At 36.5% G+C, this 21935-nt stretch overlaps 2 protein-coding genes across 3 annotated transcripts; one reads left to right on the top strand and one right to left on the bottom strand.

Moving 5' to 3' along the window:
* Nucleotides 1-1570: 1570 nt before the first annotated feature.
* On the top strand, nt 1571-13990 carry man2b1 (mannosidase, alpha, class 2B, member 1). The gene is made up of 22 exons (XM_079597745.1): nt 1571-1686; nt 2163-2265; nt 2529-2702; nt 3873-4066; nt 4160-4292; nt 6035-6180; nt 6286-6485; nt 6576-6696; nt 6778-6856; nt 6929-7038; nt 7300-7407; nt 7506-7622; nt 7715-7897; nt 8856-8953; nt 9249-9491; nt 9599-9700; nt 9937-10024; nt 10249-10329; nt 11057-11278; nt 11391-11540; nt 12475-12571; nt 12666-13990. Exons 1-22 carry the CDS (start codon nt 1594-1596, stop codon nt 12773-12775), a joined length of 2952 nt encoding a protein of 983 aa, XP_079453871.1. The 5' UTR covers nt 1571-1593; the 3' UTR covers nt 12776-13990.
* Nucleotides 13449-21889, bottom strand: trmt1 (tRNA methyltransferase 1). Of its 2 annotated transcripts, none has more exons than XM_079597747.1 (16): nt 21755-21889; nt 20930-21332; nt 20625-20844; nt 19827-20014; nt 18739-18854; nt 18536-18648; nt 18297-18445; nt 17780-17863; nt 17599-17668; nt 16347-16481; nt 16135-16220; nt 14977-15085; nt 14790-14866; nt 14524-14643; nt 14316-14430; nt 13449-13587 (listed from the first exon to the last, which is right to left on the bottom strand). In XM_079597747.1, the coding sequence occupies exons 2-16, from the start codon at nt 21307-21309 to the stop codon at nt 13510-13512; spliced, it is 2040 nt and encodes a 679-aa protein (XP_079453873.1). In that variant the 5' UTR covers nt 21310-21332; nt 21755-21889; the 3' UTR covers nt 13449-13509. The 2 variants fall into 2 exon arrangements, with proteins under 2 accessions (XP_079453873.1, XP_079453872.1); XM_079597746.1 differs by having other exon boundaries at nt 21670-21789.
* Nucleotides 21890-21935: the final 46 nt, after the last annotated feature.

Raw genomic sequence — 21935 nt, 5'->3', positions numbered from 1 at the left:
TAGCTATTTGTAATGGGAGTCAGGCAGTAGATAGATAGGGGTATGTGACTCTTGAAAGGAGGGGGGAGGAAATAAAGATTCAGGGAGAGGTAAGTAGATAAAAGTGAGGTCAACATCATGCTCCCAGCCGCAGACAGATGAGGCAGTAAACCACAGCTGTAAAAACTTCCTCCTTAAGAGTAAGAGGTGGACAACAAAGTATGTACTGTACTTAAGTACACTTTTTGAGTATCTGAACTTTACTTGAGTATTATTTTTTCTGGAAACTTTTTTACTTTAACTTCACTTAATTTGGAAGACAAATATCATACTTTTTACTCCACTACCTTTCTGTCAAGGTCCTTGACTAGAAAGTAGTAACGTCAGTCAGGGGATGATTTTGGTTGCAGGGGTTGCATTTTGGTTGGAAATTAAAGTAAGATTGACGTCAGAACCTGACTGATGTTGGTTTCTGACATCAACATATTACTATATCAGAGCTGCACCAACCCTGTGCATCTTTAAAGTGAGGTTAAATACATTTTTATTTGATCTGTCATATGTACATTGAAATGTTGAAACAATTGTCCTGTTGCTGTTTTATTTTTACTCTATTTTATTCCCTGTACAGCATTTTGGTCAACGGAAGTTGTGTTTATCTGTGCTTTATAAATAAATTGAAATTGAAATTGAAATTGAAATTGAAATTGAACACGATTTTAACTTTTAACTGCAATACAACGTCTGTCCAACGTTGGATATTAACGTCAATCTGATGTTGGATTCTGACATCAACCTGATTTTCATTTTCAACGTTGGGTTTGGTCTTCTAAAAGCGGATTTTGTCAGTTTTGGAGCACATTAGCTTATAGATAACAGTAAAGCTAACATATTCATACTAAAAGCCCAAAAACTTTAAATAAGGCACTATTTGAGGGAACAGCCATTTGGGTGTCCGAAACGTTATTGAGTGCACTTATTCAATCTCACATTCAATCCCACTACTGGAACTGTGTTCTAGAAATACATTTGATATTGATATGAGGGTAGGTAGGCATAGATTCAGATGCTTAAGGTACTGTAAGTATTACATAAAACAATGCAACAATAATAAAACAATGCATTGACATTTACTTTTTACTTCTGATACTTAAGTACTTTTAAAAATTTCAAATGTATAAACATTTTTAATATATTACTATCATATATATAGTAATATATCATATATATAGTAATATATATATATATATATATATATATATATATATATATATATATGGATAGTAATATATTTTGAAATATGTATGAATTGTTTTCACACAATAACTACTCAAATGGTTTATGTTTTTTTTTTAATTCATCAAGTTTTATTTTTTTTATGTTGGATTGTCATATACTCTATTTCATAATAATTCATATATTATATTATATTATATTATATTATTATTTTAATTCCAATAATTTCGGTAGTACTGTATTTTTGTAGATGATCTGACCAAAGACTTCTATTTAATGACTTTTATTTTGTTTATTTGTCAGCAATGGAAGCAGAAGTCACGTGACATAACAACACAAATTCGGCTGTGGTCATATGATAGTAGTTTCATTTTCAACATGGCTGCGCTGCACATCAGTTTTTTGCTCCAGCTGTTTTTCTGTCTTGTGTTTTCTTTACCCACGGGGCGAAACTCCATCTGCGGTTATAAGGTAAGTTTTTTCTAAAGTAAGTTTTTCCTTGTATGATCCTTAAAGAGATTCGAGTAAATCTAAAAACTTAAGTTGCCACTGAGGGAAATATACAAAAAGAACAAAAAGTAGGCTACCTATAGTAATTAATTTGGACATTAGAGTTTTTTTTTTTCTTTTTCTTTTTTTTTCACATGAATACGATAATGCATGGTGTTTGGGTCATGTTGAATATACCATGTTGTGGAACATGTACCAGGCATGGTACCACCACAATACCTGTTTTTTGGACTAATTTTTAAATTTAATTTTAAATTTCTAGTTTAAAATATGAGTTGACCCAGTTTGTTGCAATTTTGGCAGATCAATTATGAATATAGGAGCTTTATTTCCCAGTAAAGTAAAAAGGAAACGGTTGTAGAATGAGGAAGTTAATCTTTTTATGTGAACTGTTGTTGTATCTTTCCACTGTTGATGACCTTTTTGGATCTTTTCAGTCATGTCTTGCCACAAAGCCTTCCATGCTGAACGTCCACCTGGTTCCTCACACACATGATGATGTTGGTTGGCTAAAGACTGTGGATCAATACTACTATGGAGGTGAAGTGTTGTTTTGTTGTTCGCAAACATTGATATGGTAGATAACATTGAAATGGTAGATAACATTCTTCATGTGACTGTCCATATGTGTCTGCATATGACTTGTGTGCTGCTTGTCATATGATATGGCAACGCATTGGAGTGGTAATGTTTAACCTCACACCATAAAACACAATAAAGTTTTGTTGGTGCCAGGCTTATTCAGTGCATGCAAATAAACCACAAACCTCTGTGTTTTTATTCTAATCATTGTAATTCTTCAGACCGAAACAACATCCAGCATGCAGGCGTTCAGTACATTCTGGACTCTGTGATAGACCAGCTACAGAAGGACCCAGCCCGACGTTTCATTTATGTAGAGACGGCCTTCTTTTACCGCTGGTGGAGGCAACAGAGCCAGGACACACGCCGAATTGTAACTCAGCTTGTCAATGACGGTGAGGAGGGTATTTGTTTTGGTGTCAGTGACTGTGGATATTCCTGAGAATACCGTAAAAAGGATAAGAATTAATTATATATATATATATATATATATATATATAAAAAGAAAAAGAATAACAAAAAATCTGAAGTGATGTAAAAAGTACCAAAGTACTTTTTTCACCACATCTTTATAGTTATTTTCCATAATTTTTGCACAAACGATGTCTGATAAAATATATATATATATATATATATATATATTGTAGCGTATGGGAGCCGAATGCATGATTCGTTTATCTGAACAATGTACACATTCTTGCCAGAGACTAAGAAGACCCCTGGGACTTTAAGCACAGGATATTGACCACTTGATTAAGTTAATGAATAACACCCAGAACACAGCCCTGTTCTTTAAGTTTCAAAGAGTACCCTGTTTTACGTCAAAAGTGACCCACAAAAGCGCTATTCAGGACACAAACTGACATTGTCTACTGATATGATTATCGTCACGGGGTCCGAACTTTGAATGACTCAACACCAAGATCACGTGATGCCTTAAAGACATTGACTATATTACACACACACACACACACACACACACTCATGGACTCTGAAAACTGAAATTTTTGCTGATCTGTGATAAGCTATCTTACATAGGTAGGCCTACACTTGGTGGACAAGTGACTGATTTTAAAAACGAGACCAGATCAGTTAATGGGTAAATACCGAAAATTGATAAAGTAAATGTATGTGCGATTTATTAATTATGACCATCAGTTATGATTATTAATATTTCCAAAATTCCCTATTGAGCTAATTCGCATGGACCCAGAGTCCGAGTCATTTACGTTACAATATATATTTTTTTATTATGCTAAAAATGTGAAGTTAATGGTATTAAAAGTACTAAAACAGTTTCATTACACCCTGAATCTTTATAATTATTTTCCATATTTTAGGATGTCTGAGATGATAAAAAATATACAAATAATTAAAAAAAGATTAATAAAACACATTTTTACAAAAACATTGCATATAAAGATGCTAAAATGTAAAATTATGTATAAAGCACTAAAATACTTTCCTCACACCCTGAATCTTATACCAAAAAATATTTGATTCAAAGCAAAAAATATTTTTCACAAATGTCATGAATTATATACATTTTTTTCTTTCTTTCATAGGTCGTCTTGAGTTCATAAACGGCGGCTGGTGCATGAGCGATGAGGCCACCACACACTACAGCGCTGTCATAGATCAGATGACTTTGGGGTTGCGTTTCCTGAATGACACCTTCGGCGAGTGCGGGCGTCCCCGGGTGGCCTGGCACATCGACCCGTTCGGACACGCCAGAGAACACGCCTCCATCTTTGCTCAGGTAATCATATTAGCACATTATATGAGACTATGAATGGTCGGTGTGGCATGGTGGTGCTGATGGCTCTTCCCTTGTCTTTTTTTTTTTTAACAGATGGGCTATGACGGTTTCTTCTTTGGCCGTTTGGACTACCAGGACAAGGCTCGCAGGATGAAGACCAAAGAGATGGAAATGCTCTGGAGGGCCAGTGAAAGCCTGACGCCACCGCTCGCTGATCTCTTCACAGGTACTAATCTGTGAACATGCTGTTTTATACTGTCTAATAATCCAAATTCAGTTTTTTAAATGCTCCCATAGTGCATGATATAGATCTTTATATTATATATATATATTAAAAATATCTATATGTGATGCCATGGGCGCATTATATATGGGCCCACCCACTTTTTAAGACCAATGATATTGGACCCACTCACTTTTACCATCTCTAATTCAGCGCATATGTCTATTCGCTTTTCAGAGCGCTGTCAGTCAAATCCATTCCACTTGAGGAATGCCCTAATAAATTAAACTCCATTTCCGCTGAATTGCTACATTATATTTCTCAACGAGCCGCAACTTACGCAAATAACCGACCGTTGTACCCTTTTAGTCAAATATTGCGTTGCAAACATCAATAACAGCTTTAAAGGGTTAGTTCACCCAAAAATGAAAATAATGTCATTAATGACTCACCCTCATGTCGTTCTAAGCCCGTAAGACCTCCGTTCATCTTCGGAACACAGTTTAAGATATTTTAGATTTAGTCCGAGAGCTTTCTGTCCCTCCATTGAAACTGTATACAGTATACTGTCCATGTCCATAAAGGTAATACAAACATCATCAAAGTAGTCCATGTGACATCAGTGGGTTAGTTAGAAGTTTTTGAAGCATCGAAAATACTTTTTGGTCCAAAAATAACACAAAATAAGACTTTATTCAGCATTGTATTCTCTCCCGGGTCTGTTGTCAATCCTTCACAGTTACGCTGATGACGTGTTATCTGGTGCGCCCGAGCTTCATTTATAGACTGAGGGAAACGCACGCTGTAAAAGTGTCTCATCCGCGACATGCACATTTACGCACCATTAAAAAAAATGATATCCACGCAAACAATGTAGAATAGCTTGAATATAGCGTGCGTCTCCCTCAGACTGTAAACGAAGCTCGGGCGCACCAGATAACACGTCATCAGCGTCTTACGTCAGCAGCGTCACTGCGGAGTCCTGAACGCAGATTGACAACAGACCCGGGAGAGAATACAATGCTGAATAAAGTCTTATTTTGTGTTATTTTTGGACCAAAAAGTATTTTCGATGCTTCAAAAACTTCTAACTAACCCACTGATGTCACATGGACTACTTTGATGATGTTTTTATTACCTTTCTGGACATGGACAGTATACCGTATATACAGTTTCAATGGAGGGACAGAAAGCTCTCGGACTAAATCTAAAATATCTTAAACTGTGTTCCGAAGATGAACGGAGGTCTTACGGGCTTAGAACGACACGAGGGTGAGTCATTAATGACATTATTTTCATTTTTGGGCGAACTAACCCTTTAAGTTGTCAATGCTGGCAAATGACCATGGTATCAGCGGGATAATCCAACGGATAGATGTGCATTTAATGCACGTGAGCGGAGTTTAGTTTACTTGTTTAATTAAAAAGCACCAGAATACATGAAATGACATTTACTCCAGTAACATTTTTCTGGGGGAGGACCCACCCACATTTTTTTTGCTTCCGACACCCATATGGCAGTTTTTCCCCATGGTATTGATGTCAAAATTGTGGCCAGTGGAAATGCTGAGTGGCTTGTAACTATGAAAAACCACTAGCCACAGTGGCTGGTGACCAAAAAAGTTAGTCAAGCCCTGTATACATTATATATATATATATATATCCTAAATAACTTCACAGTGTTCAGTATGTGGAAGTGTGAAGATTAGTTCTCTCAAATGACTAGACAAGTTTCATCTCTAAAGGCGTTCTCCCCAATGGCTATAACCCTCCTGAGGGCTTCTGCTGGGACCAGTCTTGTGATGATGCTCCCATAAGAGACGACCCAGACCTTGAGGACTACAATGTGGATGAGATCGTACAGAAGTTTCTCAATGCATCCTATAAGCAGGTAAGTAAACAGCATTGCAGCAATGCTCAATCCAGTCAATCATATGTAAGGCTCACGTGTCTGTGGTTAGCGTGGATGTGCCATCAAGCTTTTTTCATTTCCCAGGCTGCCTTTTATAAGACAAACCACATCATCATGACCATGGGTTCAGACTTCCAGTACGAGAACGCCAATCTTTGGTACAAGAACATGGATAAGCTGATCAAGTATGTAAATGCCCTGCAAGCTAAAGGGAGCATGGTGAATGTGCTTTATTCTACACCGTCCTGCTACCTGCAGGAACTCAACCTAGCCAACCTCACCTGGTTAGTGTGCATATACAGATAATACATTCAGAAGAGGATATCTCTCAAATGTTCCCTGTGACATTTTCCTGTCTTGGCTGTTTATCATAGGCCCCTGAAGACCGATGACTTTTTCCCCTATGCTGATGATGCTCATGATTTCTGGACCGGTTATTTCACCAGCCGCCCAGCACTGAAGTTATATGAGAGACAGAGCAACAGCAGACTACAGGTGATACCCACAACCTTCCTCTCTGAAATACATTTTTTTTTTTTTATGTCTGTAATGTAATGTCTGGTTTTGCCCTTCTAGACATGCAACCAGTTGGAGGTGCTCGGCGGGCCCAAGTCCACATCGGGTCCTTTTGGTGAAGGGGACAGTGATACTATGAGTAAGTCTACATCTGTTGTAAATGAATCACTTTTGTCACTTGGTCTGTTTGAAATGTTCTCTGTTTGATCAGAGAGGGCGATGGGTGTGGCCCAACATCATGATGCTGTGTCCGGGACAGAGAAACAGCATGTGGCAAACGACTACGCCAGGAGACTGGCTACAGGCTGGGCACATTGTGAGGTACAATTTTAATTCTGTGTCTTTCTGTCAGATTGTTTCAGGCTCAACCTAACTAAGCATCATCCATTATTAGTGGTGCTTATATATAATACGGCTTATTATGGAGAGGTGTGCTGTTACCATTCAAATTTCTACATCTGTTTCCCCTCTGTCTATTTTTCTTAATGTCCATTTTTTAGTGTGCCTGACACATGACATATTTTATATTTGCATACAAATAAAACAACGATATTGCAGAACGAATGTCCGTTCTTGTTGTAGGTGCTGGTTTTTAATTCTCTGGCTGTTCTCAGTGGCTCTGAAGCTCCGCGTGTGTTCTGTGAGAATCTCAACATAAGTGTGTGTCCCCTCACAGAAAGCAGCCATAAGGTACGATACACATCACACAGATTTCAGTACATAAATTCATACAATAAAAAGCACATTCTCTTGAATTCTGATCATTCTTTTTTCTTAATCTCTCTCAGTTCTCTATGAATGTGTACAATCCTCTGGGCAGGACTGTAAGCTGGCCTGTTCGGTTGCCTGTCAATGGTTCAACGTACAGTGTTACTGATGCAAACGGGAAAGCAGTGGACAGTCAGGTTGGAAACTGTGTTTGCATGAATTACTTCTGTATGTGTTATATTTATGAAATGAAACCAATAATATTTCCACTTCTCTTGCTATCGGTCAGGTGGTTCCACTGTCCAAGTCCACACAGGAAGTGAGACGGAACAGGGGTTATGCTAAAGGTGAGCTGGTTTTCCAGGTTGAAGCTCCTCCTCTTGGCTACACTACGTACATAATTTCCATGGTTCAGGGTGAGCCTCCAGCATCCAGTTCCAAACCGACAGCCCCTCGCTCCATTCAGAACAAGGTAAAAAGTTGAAACCATCCATTTAAAATCTTTACTATTATATCAATTTAAAATAACTTTCCTATTTGAATATATATTTAAATGTGACAGCAAAGCTGCATTTTCAGCATCATTACTCCAGTCTTCAGTGTCACATGATCCTTCAGAAATCATTCTAATATGATTATTTGCTGCTCAAGAAACATTTATTATTATACCAATGTGGAAAACAGTTGTGCTGCTTAATATTTTGGTGGATTTTTTTTGTCTTTTTTGTGTCACTTTTGATACATTTAGTTCATTTGTATTAATTTCTTTCAAAAAAGATTTACTGACCCAAAACTTTTGAACAATAGTATACGAAACTGTATGTATCATCTAAATACTGTATCTTTATCTAGAACATATGTTTTTTATTTATAAACTTCTACGCCATGATAAATGACCTTACATGAACTTGACTGGTGGTTTTCACATGCAAAGGTTAGCTAAATGAAAGCAAATGTAATTTGGATGTTTTCATAGATTCGAAAGTACAGTAAAAAGATTTTTACACGACTTAAAGGTACAGTAGCAAAATATATTTAACTTTTTAGGGTGAAAGAGAGGGTGTAAATAGTAATGACTGTTTCTGATGCAACAAACAACTTAAAATCTACTAGTCAGTCCCACCAGGATTTCACAAATTTTTTTTTATCGCAATCAAAATGACTTGTGGTGATGCATTTATTGTTTTTTATCATTAGGATTCCACATTTCCCTGCAAAAAAAAAAATATGCAGAAATCTTTTGTTTTGGAGTACTAAATTCTGACACAACTTTTACACATGCAGGAAGCTTTTTTGTTGTTTTTCACTGGCAGAATCGCAGAAAACTTGTGGGGCTGACCAGTGTTAAATTACACTAAAACTGCATATATGTACTAGTTCATGTTTCAGTTAGCATAAGTAATAAATCTATTCTTCTGTATGTGTTTTAGTTCTTAAAGGTGACCTTTGACGACACCACAGGTCTGTTAAGCAGCCTGACAAACCTGGAAACGCAGCAAACCATTCGACTCACTCAGAACTTCTACTGGTCAGTTTAGGCTGATTCCGAATCAGTCTCTCCCTTCCAGTTTCAATCTACAATTTAGTATTACCTTTGGATTTGTTTATATGATTTTTGGATATGTACCATTCTAATACTATATTATTTTTTTAATTACCTTGGGAGTACAAGCAAATACAATGAAAAGTGAGTATGGTAAGGAATAAGGATTCAGCACTGTACATTTTGCTTGTGAATCTGCATTGAATTGTCCCTTTCCTTGTCATGTTTGATAGTATAAAAAAGTGAATCGCCACATTTTGGTGCTTCTCGGCACTTACAGGTATAATGCAAGCGCTGGGAATAACAAGGAGAGCAGTCAGCCGTCGGGGGCTTACATCTTCAGACCAAATTCATCAGACCCCTTCATCATTAACAAGACTGCTGACATACAGATAGTTACGGTGTCCAGCGCAGTTCAAGAGGTGACGCAGTGGTTCAGCCCGTGGGTGTCTCAGGTTGTCCGTTTGTACAAGGACCGCAGGGAACTGGAGCTGGAGTGGACCGTGGGACCCGTGCCTGTCGCGTGAGTCAACATACACGCGCATACGCACAGTTCTCGAGATCAAGGATTTGCTGCGAAATGAAAGTTAAGGCATTTTCTCTGAATATCAGCTCTCTTTCTCTTTACAGGGATGGTTTAGGGAAAGAAGTGATCACTCGTTTGGACACCGATATCGAGTCCTCTGGATATTTCTACACTGATTCTAATGGCAGAGAGGTTTTAGAGCGACGGTGAGGAGGTTAAAGTTTAAAGAAAGGATTGAAATGGAAAACTGAAGAAAGAAAAGATAAATGGCACTAGTAGAATATCACAATTTGCTTAAATTGCTGTAGAAAGTTTATTTTTGCAAATTAATGCATCCTTGTTGAGCACAAGAGACTTATTTTTTAAAAACATTCTGACCACCAACTTTTGAACAGTAGTGTTGGTTTTTAAAATAATCTTAGGAGTTGATTTGTCATTGTAGGAAAGATTATCGGCCCACTTGGGATTTGAAGCAGACAGAGCCAGTTGCCGGAAACTACTATCCAATCAACTCGCGCGCTTACATCAAGGCAAGTGTCGTGCAGCCAATCATGTCAGCTTCCTAGTCTTCTTTTGAATCCTTTGTATAATTTTATTGTTTGTATAATGTAGGCTTTTTTCAATTTCAATCTCATTAACATATTTCCCTGTCTTCATCCTAGCTTTGTTGTCACTCAGATTCTCATAAACAGCCTTGAGCTGCCCTGATATGTCAAGAAATTTAATATGTATGTGTGTGTGTGTGTGTATTTAGGATGACAAGCGTCAGCTAACAGTTGTGACTGATCGCTCTCAAGGGGCCAGCAGCATCTATAACGGCTCGCTGGAAATCATGGTAAAATGGAATGATCTTTCCTTCTCTCTGTCAAAATCTCTCTGTTCACTTCTATTTAAAAAATGCTTTCTGGCTTTAATACAGAAGGTACAGTGTATTTTTAGAAAATAAAACTTGAACGAGGAGAACAAAATCTAAAATAAATTAAAAATGAATAAACATAAATTAGTGTAATTTAAAATTAGTATTACTTTTCCCCCCCCTTCAATATTTCTCTCTTCACCTATCACATACTTTCAAGTAAATGTTTATAAACAAGACTTTACAAATGTATTTTATTTTAGGAAAGGTTTAGTTTTTGCATTCTCTTTTATTATTTTTGGTTTGATATACATGCTTTTTTATTATATTCATATAAATTATATGAATTAAATATTATTTATAATATAACTGCATATTCCTAATATATATAAGAATATGCATTTATATAATAAATTATTCTCTTTGTATGTAAAGTGCCTCAAATCTTCCTTTATGGCACTATATACAAATAGTTTATTATTATTATTTATGAGATGGTCTCTTATTGCTAGTTTCCGACACTGAATAGAACATAAAAAAAAGCTAACTGTGACACTTTATCCCACAATTCAGATTTTTTTCTCAGAATCCCATTTATAAAGTTAGAAAGTAAAGTCAGAATTTTGAGATAAAATCGCACTTTTCCTTTACGGAAACAAGCTTCCATAGTCTCTATATGCTAACAGCTAATCAAACTCTCTCTCAGCTGCACAGAAGACTGCTGTATGATGATTTTAGGGGGGTGGGAGAGCCTCTCTCTGAACCAGGAGAGTTTTCTCATGGTTTAGTTGCCCGAGGGCGTCTTCTGCTGACCCTCACTCCCCCAGACACGGCCGCAGATGTCCACAGACCCCTCGCACAGGGCATGGTGCTCCAACCCCTGCTCTCCTTCCAGGACGGCACACCTCCCGCCAACACTAAACTGGAGGTTTGTAGAGGATCGTGGATGGATGAACTGAACTGGTTCCTTATTATGAGCTTGAACTCTTTGCAATGAAGCTTGAACTCTTTGCAATGACTTATCATTCTCTGTCCCATAGTTCTCTGGGCTTCAGGCTGCTCTGCCCCCTGCTGTTCACCTGCTGACACTGTCTCAGTGGGATAAAGACTCAGTTCTGATTAGGCTGGAACATCAGTACCAGGCCAAAGAGAGTAAAACACACTCACAGCCCGTTACGGTCAACTTACAGGTAACAATCTAATTTTTAATTTACAGCAACCCATTTCCAGTTAATCCCGCTGTAGTTAAACACTGATTGTGATTTTTATAGACAACAAACATCCAAAATAGTTCTGGTGCCATGCAAGATGTTCTAACTATTTAAATGATCTTTCTTATGCATTTAGCACTGCACTAAACTGGTTGACTAATCTTTTATCTTGGGCTCTTCAAAGAACTGAAAGCTTTTATCTTCAGTAATGCAATGCAAGTGCTTTAAAAGACATAATGCAAGCGCTGGGAATGAGACATTTTGTTCCCTTACCTACACACTTCCAGTAAATCCCACTGTAGTCAAACACTGATTGTGTTTCACAGAAAACATAATTTTCATTATTAAGAATTGGCATTTAAATTTAAAAAGAAAAAAATAATTATCCAATGGAATCTATAGTGGTGAACAGAAACAACAACAAATAATTTTGCATTCCCATTTGCCCAGTTGGTCAGAAGAGAGAAAGATGTCATATTTGCCATCACTGTTTCATAAACACTCAAGCAGCATTAACACGTTTTCTGTTATTTAATGCCAAGGTAATAAAACACAAAGTATTGTCTTATAAATGTACATTAAAAAAAGGAAAAAAGGGTGTGTGTATATACACACAATTTTTTTCTTTAAAAATAAATAAATATATATACATCTTTGCTAGATGTATGATGTTCATAACTGTATGTGCCATTAGTCGATGAAAAGGGTTCATGGAATTACGGTAATAGATTTAATGAAAATTTCTGGTGTTAATATTTTTATATTTATTAATCATTTTATAATTAGCAGTAAGGCACTTGAAGAGGTGCTATACCTATTGTAAGTATAGTCAGTTCAATCTTGAGGGCCATAATAAAAATAAAAAGTAATCATTTTAATACTGATAATGTTTCTCTTTTCGTCTGTGCTGCAGAAGCTGTTTTCTACTCTCGAGGTGCTCGGAGCGTCTGAGATGAGTCTAGGGGCAAATCAATGGAAAGATGACATGAACCGCCTGCAGTGGAACACAGGTTACAATTTTCTGGGAACAATTGTTATTTACTCTAATTATATCTGAATGCTCAATTGTTAAAAACATAAATGGTTGATGTGTTTATCTTTCAGAAAAGAAATCGAAGCCCCTTCCTCTGAGTGTCAGAGACCCCTCACCATGGGAAGTGACACTAAACCCAATGGAGATCCGCACCTTCCTGTTACGGGTACGACTGCTGTAGAACTGACAGATCACTGTAAGAGCCAATCAGAGTATCTAAACTCTGCCTGCCACTGATTCAGAGCTGAACTACACGTGTACTTCAGTTGCATAATCCAGGAAACAAAATTTTACTGTGATTGTTCAAAGAATGCCATGTTCATAAAGATGTATATGATCTATAAGAACTTTAAGTATTGAAGTTTTAAGCTTGAAATTCAAGTTTTTCTGCATTATTCTCATGAGCTGTTTTAGTGAGCAACTGGCCAAATCGGCATCTTGTATTTCTCCTGTGTTGTTGACATCTCCTTAAATTAATTTGTGCAATAATTGTGATTGTATTTTTCTACTGTGCCTTTCATACAAAAATTACATTTTTAATGAATGAACTGTGGCATAAATGTAATGACCAGAAATAAAAGTAAAAATGTTTTTAATTGATACATGATGCGTACTGCTCATGCTGAATACAAAAACACACATTCACTTAATATTTATTTGCCAGGTGAAAATAAAACTATTTCCAATAATAAAATGTGTCCCACTTACTCCCTTATTCGTGGGCTGCCAGGTAAATTAAACTTGTCTTGCACACATCCAATTAACATAAAACAAGCTTTAGGTCCAAATCTGTACCGACCTTGTGAACAGAAGTGCAGACATTCAGACAGCTAAGGGAAAATTAATTTACAAGTCAAAGTCTCAGTCTTTAACCAGCTGTCACACCTGATGTACATCCCGTAGTGAGAAAACCAATTAGTCCATCTTGTCCTCGTTGGTTTCTTGCTCAAGCTCATGTGAATAGCAGCATTTGTCTCCATGTGTACATGTTCCCTAAAAAAGAAAGAATAGCATTTTTAGGTAAAGAGAGCCTCTGTGATTTAATATGTATGAATTATTGGTTATACGAGTGGTTTATTTTTAACTCTTGACTACTAAATCTTAATTACTTAATCTAAAAAAATCTCTCTTATACGTTAAATAATTTATCACACAAACAGGCCCCTTTTACAATGTCTTGATTTTGTTTTTGGGGTCTACTAAAATAGGTTTTCATGATTGAATGTTCAAAAAACACATTTTTACATTGTTGCAGCACCTCCCTCTGAAAATGCAATGTGCTCTGATTGGTCAGCTGGATTAGTGTGTTGTGATTGGTCAACTGCTTTGCGCGTGTTTCGGAAATGTCACATCCCATACCATAAACGCAAGTTTCAACAAAACTAACGCAACTCAACCAGGCCTCGTCTGCTTTTTTTTTTTGCGTATGCTTTGGGTGGGAATTATTTAAATGAGGAATATTGTGACGTGTACGTTCCAAGAAGAAAACTTAAAACTACAATCGAGATGTTTCAGGGAGTTCAGAAACAGTGTTTACTGATATAGAGAACAACTCCCTTTGGAGTGGACTTTGTAACTTTGCAGATCTTTTTCATGCTCAAACAGCAACGTTACGCACTAAAGAAAGTTGAAAATGTAAAAAAAGCATAATAGGTCCTCTTTACATTTTAAAATCAATGTCTCTAAAATCCCTATCATACACTGAATTCAGGTGAACGTACCTTTCGAAACTTTTTACATGGGAGGCTCTTGAGTTGAGAAGAGTCTGTGATCGGTTTCTTTCTTTTACCCTGAAAGTGTTTTCTTTTGTCCTCCAGCTCAGATGAGATTCCTCCACTAAATACAAGAGGGAAAAAGAGATGATTAAAACTTAAGATCAACTGAAAGATTTTGACTGATTGACTAAAGAACAGTAGTAGCATGACCAACCCAGCCCTGGCACGTGCTTTGGGTCCCCAGTTGGCCTCTGGGTTCTCCTGGAAACGGGTGAGGTGACGTTTCCGTGACTGAGGGTTTGCGTCCTCTCTGATCTCAAAGCAGGCCTGAAGACTAAATGAGTGAATGCGAAGATTAAGGGTAATAAAGTTGTGTTTTTTAAACTAAACTAAAAGGCACAGCAAGAGATATGACAGGGATTTTAATATTAAATGTAAAATAGCCGCTAGATGAATAAATGTAAGGCGTTTGATCCTTACGTTGGCTCTGTGGAGAGAATGCGGTGGGCAGGACTGGTTTCTGATAACCGCTCTCTCTTCACAGGGTTTGACTTTTCCTGAGGGATAAGGGATAATGCAACTACATTAGAAACAACTATATTAAAAAACAAGGCATTGTCTTAAGAACTGTTGGGGAGGATCTTATGAGTGAATGGGGATCACTCACCCAGCAGCGCATGATATCCCATAACACCCCAGCGGGAGCGTCGGTCTTCACAGCATTCTTACAGGCATGAGAAAAAGATACTCTGTACCCAGCGTACAGGAGAGCTGACCTACACAATAGATCAAAAGTGAGGACACTGCTATCTACATACAGGGCTTGACACTTTTTTGCTCAGCAGCCACTATGGCAAGTGGTTCTCCAAAGTTACAAGCCACTCAGCATTTTCCCTGGCCACAATTTTGACATCAATACTATGGGGAAAATAGTGCCATTAATGATTACATAATTATTTATGTGCCACACTTTGGGTGTCTGTGAGCACAAAATCTGCAGAAATTAGTAAAATTATGCGCAATACCCGCAATCCCATGCCAAAATTCTAGCCCTGTAACACCAAAAATATTCATCTGGAGGAAATGAAACGAGCGAGTGAGGGGAGGCGGGTTTGTGTCAAATTGCTGTCGTAGAGATGAGAGAGCGAGAAAGTGCAGCTGGTATCGTGTATCTAAGGAAAATGAGTATTGGAAGCGTTTCAGATATTTCAGTATTGATACAGTATGTATCGAAAAATCTATATTTTTGACAACACTACATTGCACTTAGTTTTTTAATTCAGATGCCGTTTTAAAAGACTACAATTGCGAATGACAATTTAACCAAAGTGGCTTGTAGGAGTGTCTGCGTTACATGCACTGATGAAATCCACCTCCATTTGGCAGGTTGGTGGGTGTTAATGTCATTGTCAAGTCCTGTCTACATATCTGTTACAGTGCAGTAGGGTATATGTGTGTATATATATATATATACATTTTTTTTGTGTGTAAAAACAGTAATATTGTGTAATATTATTATCATTGAAAATAACAGTTATCTAATTGAATTTTCAGCATCATTACTCCAGGGTTCAGTCACATGATCCTTCAGAAATCATTCTAATATGCTGACTTGCTGCTCAAAAAACAGTTCTGCTGCTTAATATTTTGGTGGAAATTGTGATACTTTTTTCAGGATTCTTTAAAGAACAGAATTGTAACATTATAAAAATGTTTACCATAACTTTTGATCAATTAAATGTGTATTTGCTGAATAGAAGTCAATATTTAAACTTCTGAACAGTAGTATATTATACGCAGGTTGAAAATGTTGTATTGCGTTTACCTGAATTGCAGCATGGGCGGCGTGTTGCAGTGAACTGTGCTGCTCAGATGATCTAAAGCATAGTACAGAGGAACATCCTGCAGCTCCTGAAACACACATCTTTCTCTCAGCACTCATTCTCTATTCAGTGAACCAAATCTGTTACTGCCTGGAGACGTTAAAGATGTTAGAATTGTTGTTGATTATTAATACTAAGTTTAGTAATGACTGACCTCAGTCACCATGCTAAGCACCCCTTCGATCCGCTTGGACGTTCTGAAGCGAGTGGGGTTCCCTGAAACGGCACCCAGAATCTTCTGAACAAATGTAATGTCATGAAGAGGCTCCGCCCAGACCGGCCCACCCAACTACAAACACAGAGGAACAAAGAAATCAAAACAAGGAAGAACTCAAAACTTCATGGTTGAAATATACTATAGCATGTCAGTTGGTTTTTTGATGCACCGATATCACAATTCTGGCCAATACGACAAGTTGATCTTTTTTTTTTTTATGTTATGGAAGATAACTGATAAATGGCTGTATTAAAATGATATACTATCTTGTCTAAATATAATATATAAAAGAGAGAATACTAAAAACTAAAACCAATCATTTTAAACACTACAACATTATATTTTACAGGAGTATTTCCCAAGCTGGCTTCGTGAGGGAACTGCAGGGGGTTTGTGAGCAGATGAAAACAAATTAATTAAATCATAAAACTGTAAAATAAATAAACAAATAATTTTGAAATAAAAGCAATCCAAATAAAACACTTACTAAAAAGATAACATTGTATTTGTTTACCTGCATGTCATGTGAGGATGAACCAACCTCAGAGAACCATGTGTTGTTAAATTATTGAAAAATATAACTGCACACAAACTACACAAAGTATTTTTTTCCAATGTTTCAGCAACAAGCCTTCATCACCTGTCCTTGATAAAGACTGATTGCCAAAAATCAAATTGTGAGTGTGCAGTTACATTTTCCCCCTAACTTGCACCTACATAAAGAGTGCATTTGCTTTAATGCTTCGTTAAAACATGAAACTTAAAATCTGAGGTGGTGCTTCAAGTAAATATTTTAGGTCAAAGCGTTACAGCTGATAAAAACATTTTGGGAATCCCTGATGTACAGTATGAAAAATGTATGTTCATTTAGATTAATATTAATGGAAATTAATATTAGTTCATTTTGATTTTATAAAGATGACACATAACAGCGTTATTCAATTATTTGTATTTTTGAGACATATTAAACATAAAAATAGGGGAAATTAAATGGAACAATTAAATATCTAATATTTGCTGATATACATCCAATATCGACTGATACTGACATTAAAACATCTCTAATTTCGGCAGATAACCAACATGGTTTATAAGTAGGAATGCATGATATATAAGTACAAACTAATTTAAACCAAGTGATATTTTATTTGTTGTAATAAACATAAGAGGAGATACTGCTGGTCCAGACCTGGTGTCTCTGCCCACAGTGTTCACAGTTAGGCCCTACAGGTGGTCCAGTGGCTGCTGAATACTTCATACTGTAACAAACACATACATTTACACAAGATACTTCCAGTACAAAAACAAAAGCATTGAGAAAAATGTGAAACGGGAGATAAAAGATCAACCCTGGAGGTAGAAATACTCACTGTTTGCCTTGGCTTATCCTTTTCCCCATCCTCTGCAGATGGAACGCACCACAGCCGACACAGTTATACAGCAGCGCCTGCTTACTGCAACACACACACACACACACACACACACACACATTACAAACATGTTAAAAACAGTTGTGCTGCTTTATATTTATGTGGAAAAATATATTTCATTTTCAGGATTTTCTGATGTATAGAAAGTTCAAAAGAACAGCATTTGAAATAGAAATCTTCTGCAAAACTATAAATGTCGTTAGTACTGTCATTTTGGATCAATTTAATGCATCCTTGCTGAATAAAAGTATTAACTTTAAAATTTACCCCAAACTTTTGAACGGTAGTGCCGGTAAACGGTAATAGTCGAATAATAATAATCATAATGCATATAGCATTTTTCATGTATGCATATAGCATTTTTCATGTATGCATATAGCATTTTTCCATGTATGATTATTATTATTCGGCTATTTTCTCTCTATATAGACAGTCAGAGTAAACCGTGTATGTTTACCTTGCAGAGTTTTTGACTACAGCCTGGCCGGTTTTGACTCTGACGAACACACGGATGTAGAAATCCACACTCACGCTCAAGAGAGGTTCAATGTAGCGCTGATGCACGGCTGCTCTCTGATCTAAACTGTGCAGGATTATACGCAGGGCCTAGAATACAGAGAGCGTGAGAAAGACAGCCATGATGAAGTGTTGCCTTCATTCCATCCATTCATCACAACGCCAGTGAGTCCATCTTACCATCTCATGACAGTATTTGGACTTGATGGACATAGAGCCATACTTGCTGTAGCAGGTCTCCCCGCTGTTTCCAGCCATTACAGCCATGTCCGTACACGTGACGCAAAGCAACCCTGACAACAAGAGAGCGAGATTACTCATGAATATGTGCTTGATAAATTCAAAATATGCATGTGAGAGAAAAGCTACAGCGACTGACTCACCTCCCTCACTCACAGCCTGCACAGCCGCATCCAGAAACAGTGATGGGCTGCCGTAGGGGTCAAGATCAATGACATCGTAGCGTTCCTTCCTCCCTCTTGCCTCATACATCACCATACTGGAAAGATATACACAGAATCAGTGCTATTAACTAAAACTATAGAAAAAAATCTGGTTAGTGAAATAAAGCTGCAAATATAAAATATAATATATTTCACATATATTTACTTAAAGCTTATGAAAACCTTTTCACAATATTTGGGGTTTTCATAAGCTGTAAGCCATAATCATCAAAATTATAACAAATAAAGGCTTGAAATATCTCACTTTGCATGTAATGAGTCTATATAATATATTAGTTTCACATTTTAAGTTGAATTACTGAAATAAATGGACTTTTGCACGATTTTCTAATTTTTTGAGTTTCACCTGTATTAAGTTAAATATTATTTAATATTATTATTAATATTACATTCAAAACAAATTGTTGAAGTGCTAAAATATCAAACTAAAATAAAAATGTATTAAAGCTATATAGAAATGCATTTTTAAAAAATGGTAAACCTTTACAATAAGGTTTTATTTATTTAAGAACTAACAATGAACACAATTTCTACAGCATTTATTAATCTTAGTTAATGTTAATCTCAACAAATAGTAATAACTTTAAGATAAAAAAGTTGTATGCACCATGAACTAAAATTAACAAAAGTTGATAAATGATATAAGAATATATTGTTCATTTTAAGTTTATGTTAATAACTGCATTAACTAAAGTCAATAAATGAAACCTTTTTGTAAAGTGTTAAAAAAACATATAAAATATACTACTAAAATGAATTAAAGATATATATATATACAGTATATAATATATATATATATATATATATATATATACAAAAATGTGTACAAAAGAAATGTGTCTAAAACTGAAACTTAAAAAAATAAGTTTATTGATAAATATTGATAAATACTATAACAGTATTTTAATAACACTACAATTACATTAACAGACTAAGCCAAAACATACTTCAGCTGTCAATAGATGTTTGTGAGTGTATAAGCAAATACTTGAATATATAAAGAGGACCTGGCATCTTTTTGGCTGGCTTGCAGTATGTGGGACACGTTGTTGTGTTGTGCATTGCGGGCGATCAGGGCTGCAGCTTTAGCAGAGTAATCATTAGCAGTGATGCTCTTCAGGCCAGGAACCTCCAGAGCAAAACGTACTGAACGCAGGCCTGACGCTGCCAGACCCTCCAGCACACACAGACCTTGCTAGAGCAAAAGAGAGAGATAAATCACAATACATTTACTTATTGGCAGACACTCTTAGCCAAAGTGATTCACAAATGAGGAAAAAAACCCTCATAAGAACTTATGTGAGTCATAAGGAAACTACTGGAAAAAACAAGACGGAGTGCAATCTACATCTACATTTTTACATCTACATTTTTTTTAATTCTAAAAGACATTTTACATACATTTTAATCATTACTTTTAGCAAAATAATTTATTTAAAGAAGTGTTGTTATTGTTAACATTTTTTTTTTTAATTAAAAATCATTTTCATCAATTAAAATAAAGCTGAAATAAAATTAAATAAAATATTAGATGAAAACCTTTATTTAAAAAAAGAAAAGAAAAAAAGTTGCCTTGGCATCTAACCGAAAAGAAATGAGTTTAAGTTAAAGTAATACAATTACTAAAACTGTACTAGAAAGAAATAGAAATAAAGCAAAAACCTAATAAAAATGTCAAAATCCCATTTGAAAATAACAAAAACTTAAAGTAAAATTAAAAAGAAAACAAAAGCTAACTCTAAATATTAATAAATCCTATAATAGTATCTAAATAATACTAAAATGTCACTGTAGCACACACAGACCTCACATCTTTCCCCTACAGATGCAGTGATGTATTCCTTCCCATCAGCCTCTTCTTCCTTTAGTTGCTCATTTTCAGGCTGTTCTGATGCTTCCTGATCCACTGTCCCATTCTCCTCCTCTGAGAGTCGGACCACGACTCTGTCTTTCTCCCCCGGGACCAGGATCCGGACGCCCCTTTGAGCCAGCTGATCCCTGGCAAACTCTGTGATCACCGCACACCTGATTAAAGAAGGTATATGGGAAGTTTAAAAGCGAGGTTAGAAAACAAAATATCACGAGATGTCACACTAGATGGCATACTCACGTTAAATCTCGGTTGAACTCCTGCACGGGGTTGTAGAACACCTCATTAGCACTTGGGAATAAAATGGCAGCCTTTCCTTCCCTGACAACTGTCTCCCCAGGCAAAAGCCCAGGTTCTGTAGATGAGGTCTGATTTATTTCTGTAGAGCTGGAGGGAGTGGTGTCTTCCTTTGGTACTGCTTTGGTAGTACTGTCTGCACATGCACTGATGGTGTCCTGGGATTCTTCGGGTCCTTTCCGGCTGTCCATTGTTTTGAAAAATTTCAAGACACAACGTTGCCTTGTTGGGAGGATCTGAAGGAAGGATGCTCTCTTCTTAGGAAATGCAAATGACAAACCAAGACACTTGTAGGATACCTGAAGTGTACTCCTTGCGAACATCTACAAAAGAAAAACCCTGTGACCTGTCAATACAAAATAGATTTGAGTTAATAAGTGCTTACAAACTCCCACATGATATGTCAACTTACTTTAAAAAAAAACAAAAAACATATATATAAATACAACAGCTCCCAACTTTCCACACCATTTGACTGATGGATTTCCATAAGTTTACAATTTTTTCAGTCAAATGTTTTAAAACCATTTCATATACATTTATATACATATACAACTCACATACAATTTCAACCTCCTAAGATTATATATAGACTAGACAAATGTTTCTAAACCTGGGCATCTTTACATTCACAATGTAACTAGCCAAGCTAGCATTACAATTTATCTAGCCTTCCTACTAACCGCTAATTATCCTTCCAAAACTTTAGTAATGTCATAGAAAATCAGTCACGAACAAAAACAAACCAGATAGCTAAATGTACACTACCATAGACACTGTCAACTGTTAGCTCGTGTGTTTTCAGGGAGAATTCACGTGCAGCTCACCGCTGTATGTGAACTACGGAAGCCTTGTAGTACTAAACGCCTGACTGAGACGACAGACACTGCGCACGCGCACAGCAACCTATAGAAAGTGCTACATTGTAAAATAAGGAGACCGAGGACAA

The sequence above is a fragment of the Phoxinus phoxinus genome, assembly GCF_949152265.1.
Source record: "Phoxinus phoxinus genome assembly, chromosome: 22".
Classification (NCBI taxonomy): Eukaryota; Metazoa; Chordata; class Actinopteri; order Cypriniformes; family Leuciscidae; genus Phoxinus; species Phoxinus phoxinus.
This window is presented reverse-complemented; position numbering and strand designations above follow the sequence as displayed.

What these genes read in the sequence shown, in the direction of transcription:
- trmt1 (XM_079597747.1), bottom strand. Translation starts at nt 21,309, where the DNA reads ATGTTCGCAAGGAGTACACTTCAGGTATCCTACAAGTGTCTTGGTTTG. An exon ending in GAGTTCAACCGAGATTTAAC is followed by an intron (nt 20,845 to 20,929) that starts GTGAGTATGCCA and finishes TTCTTTAATCAG; the next exon opens with GTGTGCGGTGATCACAGAGT. An exon ending in TGCTTAGCATGGTGACTGAG is followed by an intron (nt 16,221 to 16,346) that starts GTCAGTCATTAC and finishes TGTGTGTTTCAG; the next exon opens with GAGCTGCAGGATGTTCCTCT.
- man2b1 (XM_079597745.1), top strand. Translation starts at nt 1,594, where the DNA reads ATGGCTGCGCTGCACATCAGTTTTTTGCTCCAGCTGTTTTTCTGTCTT. An exon ending in AACCTAGCCAACCTCACCTG is followed by an intron (nt 6,486 to 6,575) that starts GTTAGTGTGCAT and finishes TGTTTATCATAG; the next exon opens with GCCCCTGAAGACCGATGACT. An exon ending in GGAAAGCAGTGGACAGTCAG is followed by an intron (nt 7,623 to 7,714) that starts GTTGGAAACTGT and finishes GCTATCGGTCAG; the next exon opens with GTGGTTCCACTGTCCAAGTC.